The sequence below is a fragment of the Etheostoma spectabile genome, chromosome 18, assembly GCF_008692095.1.
Source record: "Etheostoma spectabile isolate EspeVRDwgs_2016 chromosome 18, UIUC_Espe_1.0, whole genome shotgun sequence".
Taxonomy (NCBI): Eukaryota; Metazoa; Chordata; class Actinopteri; order Perciformes; family Percidae; genus Etheostoma; species Etheostoma spectabile.
In genome coordinates this window covers 15667163-15678062 of record NC_045750.1, presented here as the reverse complement: position 1 = coordinate 15678062, position 10900 = coordinate 15667163, and the positions used below count along the sequence as shown (strand labels likewise).

At 40.5% G+C, this 10900-nt stretch overlaps 1 protein-coding gene across 3 annotated transcripts in view; it reads left to right on the top strand.

The window, feature by feature from the left end:
• Positions 1–53: 53 nt before the first annotated feature.
• Positions 54–10900, top strand: part of LOC116705917 (inositol-trisphosphate 3-kinase B) — a 29393-nt gene continuing 18546 nt past the window's right edge. The window contains exons 1-5 of one of the 3 annotated variants that reach the window (XM_032542398.1): positions 54–510; positions 6822–6996; positions 7537–7699; positions 8332–8616; positions 9882–10841. In XM_032542398.1, the coding sequence (XP_032398289.1) occupies positions 6950–6996; positions 7537–7699; positions 8332–8616; positions 9882–10841 (1455 nt within the window). In that variant the 5' untranslated portion in view covers positions 54–510; positions 6822–6949. Of the gene's footprint in view, positions 511–6809; positions 6997–7536; positions 7700–8331; positions 8617–9881; positions 10842–10900 lie in introns of all 3 variants that reach the window. The other 2 variants (XM_032542399.1, XM_032542397.1) reach the window with 2 other exon arrangements.

The following is a 10900-nucleotide window of genomic DNA, read 5'->3' as shown; positions in this document are numbered from 1 at the left end:
AGAGAGAGAGAGAGAGAGAGAGAGAGAGAGAGATTGTCAAGTCGCTTCCGGCTTCAAACTCGCAGAGAAACAACGCTTTACTACGAGCACAGAGGGCTCGAGCTGCACGCATGACAACAGAAACCTCCAAAGAAAACTATGTATCCCGAGAGCAAACTGTGAGAGGCATAACCACAGGGACAAAGACAGTTTGAAATATACTTTTTTTATTTACTGTGGAGGAGTATTTTTTTTTTTTTTTGCTGAAAAGGCGAAAGAAGCGAAAAAGCACCGGCGGGCAGCGTCGAACAAGTTCGTTTTATGGAAGAAACCAAAAACACAACACAAGAGGAGCAGATGATAGGCTGGTTTGGTGCACAAAGAGACGCGTCTTTGTATGTTTTGTGCTCCAAGTGTCAGACACACAGACAGAGAAGAGTCATCCTCGGCGTGTTGGTATCTGGCTGAAGTATTACTCAGACCGATAAAAGTGTCCCGGGGAAGCCTTGGAGAGGACGGGGCAACGCGGAGGTAAGACAACACAGAGCCCGCTGTCATGTCAGGACCTCCATCTGCGGGGATTATTGTTGTTGGAGAGAGTTTATTACACTTTAATACACCCACCTCTAGTGTAGCTGCAGAGGTAACGGTGAGAGTTACCAGGATTATAGGCCTGTAGTTCAGTGGTGGGGACCAAACAATTTGAGTAGTTTTAAAACAATTTCACCCTGTGTCTCCCATTTTTAATTACACGTGTGTGTCCTACTTCAAAAGTATGTCTTCTTCTTGAGTCTTACGGATTAAACTCTTAATATGTGCTTTGTGATGACAGATGAACTCATTTTTAAATTGCATTTGCTTTGCAGTGTAATACAGCACTAGCACTATATTAATACAATTAACAGTATATAGTCATTTTCAACCATTATATGACTAAGATAAGCTTGGACATGGATTTTATAAAAGTAATTGTGTGCACATCCAACCTTCTGGCAGGTGCAGGACAAATGACAAATACTAAAGTGAAAAAAAAGTAATGTAATTAAGTCACATTAGGCCTACCTTTTTCATTTTTGACATGATTTTATGCCATCTGAATCTATCAAAGCAGGATCATTTCAAATATCTTACCAAATGCATGCATGTTTAACTTTGAACAACTTGGCAACATATTTGTCAGACATGGGGCATAATTCATGATTTTATTAGCTTGCAACCAAATGCAAAATGAGACTAGCAATAGGAACCCTGTGTTGCATTATGTTAGCGTTAGATCATTAGACTGAGAGGTCACTTCTGAAACTAATGATTTTTTTATTTTTATTATTATGGATCAGTCTACCAATTATTTTCTTCATGAATTGATTAACTATTTGGTCTATAAAATGTCTGATAATAGCAAATAATGGTCACCCACATTTTTCCAAATGTCAGTTTATTTGATCCAAAACCCAAAGATATCCAGTTAACATTGATATCAGAGAAAACAGCATATGCTTGTACTGGAGAAGATGGAACTGTCAATTTGGTGTGTAAAAAATTACTTTAACAATGAATCAATTATCAAAATAGTGGCTAATCATTTTTTTGTCGATGGACTTATTGATTCATCGACCACATGGTTGATGCTCTGGTTGTTCCTACTTTTGTTTAGGTCCCCCCTCAATGTTCTCTTGAGGCCTTTTCTCCATCTGGGAACCATTGGGCTTTAAGAGGGGTTCTCTGCTTTGAGTATTCCATCAGCTAGGAGAAGGTCTATTGTGGTAAAATTTTAGATCGCAATATTGATTGTGGTATTGTAAATCATCGTGAAATCCCACAGGGGAAATGTGGATTAAATAACAGATGTCAATGACCAATCTTGCGTCAAATACCCAACATTTATGCAAAAATCATATAAAAATTGCTCATTGACGTGTAACATTAGCCACAATGATCTAATACAACCAGAGAAATAAAATAGAGCTAAATAGTAGAAACAGCATGGCAAAATATCTGTATATATCATCACATTGTATTATAGTGCCATATTGCCCTAGCTTGCCTGCCATCTGCTTTTCAATTTCAAGGAACAATCAGCATCAGCATCTTTCAAACTTTTTCTCAGCTGAGTTGCTTTAGCATTCTGTACGTGGGTTTATTGCCCACTTGTGTAGGCAAGTGGACAATTTGAATACTCATGCAGTCCCACTCAATCTGACATTAGGCCGCGCCGAAACACAGACAGCACTCGGAGGTAGTTTACATGTGCGATTATATCAGACTCATCACAACCAGTATTTGTCGTTTAACTTTTGGAGTGCTTAAGGCTGTATTTTTTATGATCATTATGGCATATGAGCACAGTGCAAAGCCTCAGTCAGAGCCGTGGTTTGCTTCACTATCCTGCTTCATGGCTGTGATTAATTACTAATATGATGTCTTAAAATGTTTGGAATGTTAACATAGTGATGGGTACTCTAGCATACTTTCTGCTGAATGTTTTCTCTCAACATATATGCCGCATTTGTTTTAAAGCGAGCTAGGGTGCAGTGGATGTTCTCAGCTATATGTAGTCCTACGGTGAAGGCATTTTGTCTTTTAAATGACAAAATGACCAAGAGTTGAATCAACACAGACTTTTTTTTTTTAATGAAAACCTCGTTGATCCCAGTGGGGGAATCAGACCTTTTGGCAAGCAAAGAATTCAGAGAAGCCGAGCCAGCGTTGTCCTTTAGTGCAGAGAAGAATAAAAAGTCTTTGGGATGCAGCTAACCATGTGCAACATGCAGCGTGAAAGTGGTTCTTGATGCCCAGTGCTGCTTCATTACAGCAAGTGAGCCGTTTCACTGAAAGTAAAGACGCTACTTCTGCATGAAAGATTCAGAATAGACAACTAAACCAAAATAGCCTATAAACACCTCTCCTTCCCTCCTTGCCCTTCTTTCTCCCCCTCTCTTTATCTCTCTCTCTCTCCCTCTCTCTCTCTCCCTCTCTCTTTTTCCTTGTCTCCTTACCTCACTCTTGCTCTCTCTTAATCTACTCTAGGCCTGAATTGTGTTGTTTTCACTGAAACCTAGGGGAATAATAAGCAGTCCAATAAGCAGATAGAAGTGATTACACAGTGTGAAAAAAGCTGCACCTGTGGTTGGTAAACTATTTTAGAGACCAGCCATTAATATAGTCTACTGCCTCTCTCGAACTGCGTCACTCCCCAACAAGGAAATCCCATGTTTACCCCGTAGTTCATGACCTGATGTCTTAACTTATCTGGATTCACATCCCAAGACCGTTTTGGCAGCTCAGCACGACAAGAATGCTGGTATGCTTGAATGAGCCCCAGAACTGGACTGAAAAGCATTTGTTTACTAGATGTTGGAGCTTAAGTTGATTCTGCAAGAAGTGTTTACATGGTGTTGCAAAAAATATACAATGTGATTCTCTTCAACACACGTGTCCCATTTCACTGCCAGTTTACTGAAGCATGAAAGAAAAAATGATCCGATATGAATTTTAAATTCTCATCAATTCCTTTTTTTTTATCTATTTTTTTTTATTGAGAAAGGCACAATATTAACAGCAATACACATCTGAGTTCTAGTCCTTTTTTTTCTTTTTTTTCAGCTCCCCTATCCCTTAATTCTCATCAATTCCTGTGTAAAATGATGACTTAGCATTAGAAATTTCATAATAAAAAAAGGATTTGCCTGTAGTCCAGACATGTTGTTTCTTGTTCATGCTTGTCTGACAGTATACAAAGCAGACTGTAAGTCAGCCAACTCTGGATCATCACCCTGTCTGAATCAGGTGCTGGCGTTGTGGACAAGGATCTTTGACTGTCTAAGTTGAAACACAATCCGCAAATGTGCCATTGGGAATCTGCAAGTGTAGCGTAGTTTGACCACTGTGCATCAAATTCCAGTGACATTTCTTTGCGTCGCTTATTTCAGTTTTCACTACCTGTTTTAAGCAGGACACGATACTCTAACCGACTGCTCTGTTCAGAGTGTAAACTTAACCACATAAAGCACTACAATGATGATTGACAACTGTGTTGTGCTGTATTGTGAGTGGAGCCCAAGTGTGTCCATCTAACTTACTCTGCAAGGAGCTAGAAAGACGGCTTTTGGTTCCTCAAGGCCTCTTTTTTACCCCCTGCACTGTTGCACAGCTAAAAAGTGAAAGCACAGTTCTTGATTTTTATTCTTCAAATCAAACAACTCTTTTTTGATTGAATGATCATAAATCTGTCTTATTGCAAGCATGGAAAAACCTAATTTGCAACAGAAGACGTAATAAACACAACACAGCATAAGTCTCCTGTGACATAATACTTTCTTACAATTTCTTTAAACAATCTTGATAAATCTGAATACAAGACCAAAACCATGTTATAGTCTTTTACAGTGCTAAAGGCCATTTCTTTAAGACTGAAAGGGAAGCTTGGCTTCTCCTAAAATGTCAAAAAAAATTAATGGTCAAATATGTATTATTGTGTTAACATTTTGTTGAATAAAAATGCATTAGAACACGTTCATCTCGAAGACAAGTTTGATCAGAGTCAGCTACATATAGCTGGTCGACTAACTCAATTTCCTCCTCATACATTCTTTTAGCGTCACAGTGCATTACCCTGTTGAAGCCTGGCATCCATGGACTTCTGTGGGGCTGCTTTGAACAGGCCTGACGTCGTCATACTCAGATTTTACTCAGATTCTAGTCAGAATCTGAGTCTGATATTGCTCCATTTGGCTGTGATTATGGGACGTGTTTCAACCGAACCAGGAAAGAAAATGCTTCTGCACTCAATTGGATAGACCTACAACCAATCACAGCACCGGAGTATGTGATGTATGTTGAACTTTTGAAGAATCCCGTAGGAAGGACGGCAAAAACATCTTTCCGATCGACAAATGTCTCAATCGCGCTTCTCTTTTAAAACTTTTAAAATTAATGCGCTGTTGATAGCTTCTATAACAGACTCAATGACGGAATCTACACATCTCAGTTCTCCAGTGGCAGCCATCTTTGTTGCTGTTTGAGGGATGTGATTGATTGTGTTACTCTTGATCATCTGTCCATCATCGTATAAAGCCCGCCCTGACAATTTAGTTGGTCCGAACTTAGGTTTGAACAGTTTTTTTCAGTGCTTCGAAACTAGACAGTGATTGGATAAATGCTGTGATTATGTCCTGTCCACGCACGCTCGTCTCCGGGGGTGAATGGAGTGGGCTGGCCTGGACTCCGGGGTTCTGCGTGCTGATTGGAGGGTCTGTCGAAAGACTGCATCTCCTTTTGATTGACATCAGTTATGGACTGTAAAAAGCCACCAAAGCTATTCGAGCCTATACCTATAGCTTGGTATTTACTTGGTGAAACTGCTAGCCAATTTTCATCATACATCTCATACAATTATACACCCCATTCCTTGTTTTGGTTTAATCTAATCCCTACATTTCCTCCTTGGAGTTTAATACCGTTTCGTTAGATTGTTCGTTCATTCGTTAATACAGTAGGCTAGGCTAGTGTTGTAGGGGTGAACTAGCCAGCTAGCAAACTACACACAATGGCAGACATTCATAATATTGTCGATCTGATTTTGGCAAAGCCATTTGAAATTCTTCCTTATGAGGAGAAACTTAGAATTAAACAGCAGGGCAGATCAAAACCTAAGACTGACTTACTGCAAAAGATAGGGCAACGGTCTTTTCAGCTGGTTTGACAAAGGTAGCTGACTGACTGCAAGTGCTGTGACAAAGAAAATGTACTGCGGCCATGCCTCTTGATGAATCCATCTCACGGATAGTATACATTTTTATTATAACAATTATAATAATAACAATAATTAATTAATTATATAGCATATATTATTATATTATTATTATTATATTATTATAAACAAATGGACAATTTTGATGATGTCGGCTGAAAATGAGCTTCCCCTCTTTGAAAGACCAGCTGCCGCCACTGGTCTCTACACGTCTTGATCTGGGTCAGGGAGATTCCACAGCTGGATTGTTGCCTTTTCCTTGCTCTCTAGCTTTCTTTTACCATGTGTGTTTAATTTTTAATCTGTATTTTCGTCTCTTTCTCTGCCTCCTGCCCTTTCTCATTTTCCCTTTTGGCATATTTCTCTATATCCCCATCTTTTTGCCCTTTTCCATGCGCCACTCATATTTTTTCCCTGAAAGAATGTTACCTTAAAGAAGCACATTTCAAACAAACAGTGTGGTGCTGCAGGGAACAAATTATTGTCACAGTTTGGTCAAGCTGAAGTTTAGCCATCATGTTCCTTACTCCATGCTCCATGCTCCTTTTAAAACAAAGACGTGTTGGATACAGCTCTGAAACCAGAGCACGGAAAGGTTTATACAGCTAACTATATGGAACTCTAAGAGGATTTCTAAAGCCATTCTGGTGTTGATTATACTAGTTGCATAATTTTGAGAGGAGGGTTGTACTAACATTGTAATAAAACAGCTGTTTGAGTCAAATAAGCATTACAAAAATCTCAGTTTCCATCAAACATTAACAGGAGAAAAGGCAAATTATTTCTTGCTAATTTTCTTCCAATTTTATCTTGATCCTCTTTCACGTTCTCTCTTTTAGTTTTAATCCCGGCAGGAACAATGAAATCATTTATTCCGACAGGACTACATGAATAATCTTCTTTGTCCATGACGCAGTTAGGGATGGCTTTCCAGTAGTGGAAAGTTTAATTTCCAGCGTCTGTCCTTTTTTAAAAAGGGCTCTTTATATTTTTCTTCCATAAGAATATCTCTGATCTTGATTCATAATTAGAAAGACCGAGCACAGTAAAATGATCTTTCCTGACTTTTTTATTTTTTCAGAGGCGGGTGCAGATTTTCTTGTAGTGTGCTGACTGAATGCAGAGGAAACACTGAAAGCTGTTCTCCAGGCCTCCCTGCAGCTTCAGGGGAGATTGTCAGATGTGTACCCAGCACTCAAAGCCCTTGGTGTGGCCGCGGGGATGGCAGCCTCTGCCCTGAACCTGAATGGCCTTGGAGTCATGAACAGGTCAGTGCATTTTTCTTTTTTCTTTTACAGTGTAGACTAGGCTTTTACCGTTTAAGACTGCGTTGTTTTTTGGAGAGATGTAGAGGAAATGCATACTTCAGTTAAACATGTTTGGTTAGTATGGTTTCTTGCAGTTGATAACCTGTTTGACTGGACTAGATTACTTTTTTATTTATAATGTATTCTGAAACAATTGATGAAGTATTTAATGATTTACAGTAACATATTGTGTCCAAAAAAATCTATTCAATCTATTCGGCAAGAATTTTCTCTATTTCTTTTTGTCTGTAATCTAAGCTTTTGGAGCTTCACACTATGAATATATGATGTTATGATCAGATGACAGGTTAAGGTAACTTTTGCAGTGCAATGCAACTTTTTTGTCCTTGTGCTTAGGTATATGGTTTACTACATTATGACATTACTGGATATATTTCTTTTGTGAAGATGCACCAAAAGGCAACATTTACTGTATAATACAATAGTTATAGTCCACTGTAACAAACCAACCAACCCTCTCCTTTCCTCTCCCCTCCACAGCAGTAATCAGTTTCACACCCAACCAGGCTCCTCTAGTACCACCTCTCGAACTAGAACCAGTCCGGTCGGTCGACCTGTGTTGCCAGTTCCAGATCGGAGTGCCTACTGTCAGTTGGGCGGGGGAACACCGGGTGGAGGTATCTACAGCCCAACCAGCCCTAAGGTATCTCAACTGCAATCATCCAATCTGCCTTTTCCTTTCACACATCGCAAACTTGGAATGAGCTGCAAGGCATACTGAACCTGTTCTTACAGAACAAAGTTATTGCTTTAGACAGGTGCCATTATTTGCCATGATTCCCTTTGCCTCTGATGCCTGTATGTTTTGTGTCTGTTTGTATGTTTTGGTTTGTTTTTTCTGGGATCCTATCTGTCCCTCTATGTACTTGTACATGAAACCTTTTTTTGGCTTCCAAACCCTTTTGGATTTGGCAGAAGTGATATTGTATCTCAATGGGACCATCTTGGTTAAATAAAGGGTAAATAAAAAAGTGATTGACTGGAGACAAAAAGACCCACCTTAGTGGGATTTTTTGCTGCTACAGCCTTACTTGGTCTGGTATGAACAGTAGCTTATGGTGGGTGCTGTTATTAATCTTTAGATAGATATAGCAACTCTTGTCTAATACGTGCTACTGTTTCATTAGGTTTTAGCATTTGCCGTGATGCTGTGAGAAAAATAAGTAACTGCTTTTGGTTGTGTTGCTAGTTTACAGACCATTTTCTCTCAACCAGTTGATATTAATGAGTCATTTTTGGAGCCCCCTTAATCCCGTGTTGTGTGTCTGCTCCTAGACGAGCCCTCGAACCCTGGGTCCAACCTTTGTCTTCCCTCCTTCATCCTCGCTTTCTCCCAGCTCCACCCCTCGTGCTTGCTCTCCCTCCCCGCGAAGCCCAGAGCTCCTAGGAGTCAATGTGGGCCAGCGGGTCCGACGACTGAGCTCGGCCAGCGCTGAGGAGAGAGGGGAAGGAGAAGGGCAGGAGGAGAGGGTAGGAGAGACGGGAGGAGGAGAGAGGCGAGAGGATAGGAGACGCCAGGCACAGCTGCTGCAGATACACAGAGAGCTGCAGAACGTTGAGGTGATTTCACATGTGCTTCTCTGCTTTGTTTATTTAAGTGGGGCTCTTAACCACTAAATCTACCCCTATCTGTCTTTATGTAGGGATGCAATACTTAAGCAATATAGAGCAATGTATTCAAGCTCTAAAGAATTTACTGATTCATATTAAACTGGCTGGGCAAGTCAGAACAATGGCAGTAAGAACTACTCTCACCATTCTTCAGTGATACCAAAATGCTACAGTTAAGCTGCTTGCACACAATAGGCAGCAAAACCGCTTTGCGCCAGCCGTTTCATTGATTACCTATAGATACAAATATGCGCTGCGCTACCCCTGGCGTTGTGCACCGCTTGGAATTGCTGCTTTGCGCTTAAAGTTTAAATTATTTCAATTTTGACCTAGTTGCTGCTGACCTTTTGAAAACGCAACCAATGAGATAACAGCATGTTGTTACCTAGCAACGGAAAATAATTTCCTTGCCACCCTTGCCTGCCACTTGCTTTGCGTCCTACCTAGCGGCGCACAGAGAACAAAACGCTTTTCACGCATAGGCAGCATTACTCAATCTTTGAAAGCTTAGCAGAACAAAAATAAAAAGTGGTAAACCACACGTGTGTGATCGTTTGGACTGATGTTCATACAGTATTTATCTTTTTCTTTTATGTTTTTACGATAACAAAGATAGAAAATCTGTTATAATGAGAATGGGCTTGTAATTTGATCTTTTTGTCTTAAAGAATGCTTTTAAGTTTCATTCTGTTTCATGCTTACTCTAATTAATTTGAGTGTTTTTTACCATCATCATGCCTAAACTCAGAAAATAAACTCAGTAATCTCTTCACTAATTGAGTTTGATGCCATGTGACTTTTGTGTTGCATTGGAATGTTTGTAAAATGTAAATTAGTGCATTGGTTAAGATAACAATCAGGTTTAGTATAAATACAGAACAAGATAACGCAGTGTTGTAATGCACTATGCATTACAACACTGCGTTATCTTGTTCTTTTTTGGAATTAGTTGAAATCAATGCACATTGTGGACTACATACAGCCATACATGAAAACAGTTCAGTCTGTTTAATGCCAAATATTGGACATCTCCAAAGTTGTTTTTAATTTCATCATTAATGGTAGTATCATATGACTTTCTGTCTCACACCAGTGCACCTCTGAAATGATAAGCACCTAAACCAAATATGAAAAAAATGCATCAAACAAAATGTGTATCCAGTTAGACCAAGGAAACCAAACTATAGCTGCATTTATTTCTCTGTGTGTTCCAGGTCAGGGGGAAAGTGGGCATTTTCGAGGCCCACATTTCCGGAATTCGTGCCCAAGTGCTAAACACTGAGCTCCAGCGCAGCCCTCGATCTCCAAGACGATCGACAAGCCAAACCAGCCAACAAAACACAGCCCTCGACTGCTCAATGACCCACCCGCAACAGAGTAAAGTTACATCTGTTGTCCAAAATGGAAGAGAAAGGGAGGAAGACACAAAGGAAGTAGAAAGGAGAGAAGGAGGAAGTAAAGATGATGAGAAGGACAACAGTGCTACTAAAACCAACACTGAGAACAAGACACTGATTGGTCAAAATGGCCGCCATTCAGAAACAACAATGCAAACTTCCTTAGTAGACGGACCGATTGTCGTTCCAGGTTCCCTTGAGACATTAAACCCAGATGCAACAACAGACAAAGAGAAAGAAGGAGAAAGGCAGAGAGAAAAGGACAGAGAAAAAGACAGAGGGGAGGTAGAGAACACACAAATGTCGGGAGACAAAGAACAGACAGAGAGAGAAGTGAGAGATGTGAAAGAGGACCGGTTGTGTCTTGAGATGCTGCTTCAGAAAGAGACAAACAGGTTGGAGGTTAACCCGGAAACAAATGCTTTTCCTCAGGCGCAAAGCAGTGAGAGTACCCCTTGTTTGCTGGACACTGATCCCACCTCCAACCACTCTCCCTCCATCCCTGCAGTCATAATAACTGACCACGGTTTGGAAAGTCAGCCTCATTCTGAAGGCCCTGACTCAGACCAGGGACTAGGCTGCACCTCAAGCCCCAGTTCTAGCCCTGCCTTTGGGACAAACTCATCCACCCGCTCCCTCAGGAAGCTGTCGTCCTCCTCGGCCTCCTCGGCTGGTTTCTCCTCGTCTTGGGAAGAATCGGAAGAAGATATTTCTAGTGATACAGAGAAAGGAGAGCATCTTCTCAACCCTGCAGTCCTTACTTCTCAACAGAGAGCAGTAAGTTGAGCCAAGTGAGAGTGTGCCTGCTAGTGTGTGTGTGTGTGTGTGTGTGTATG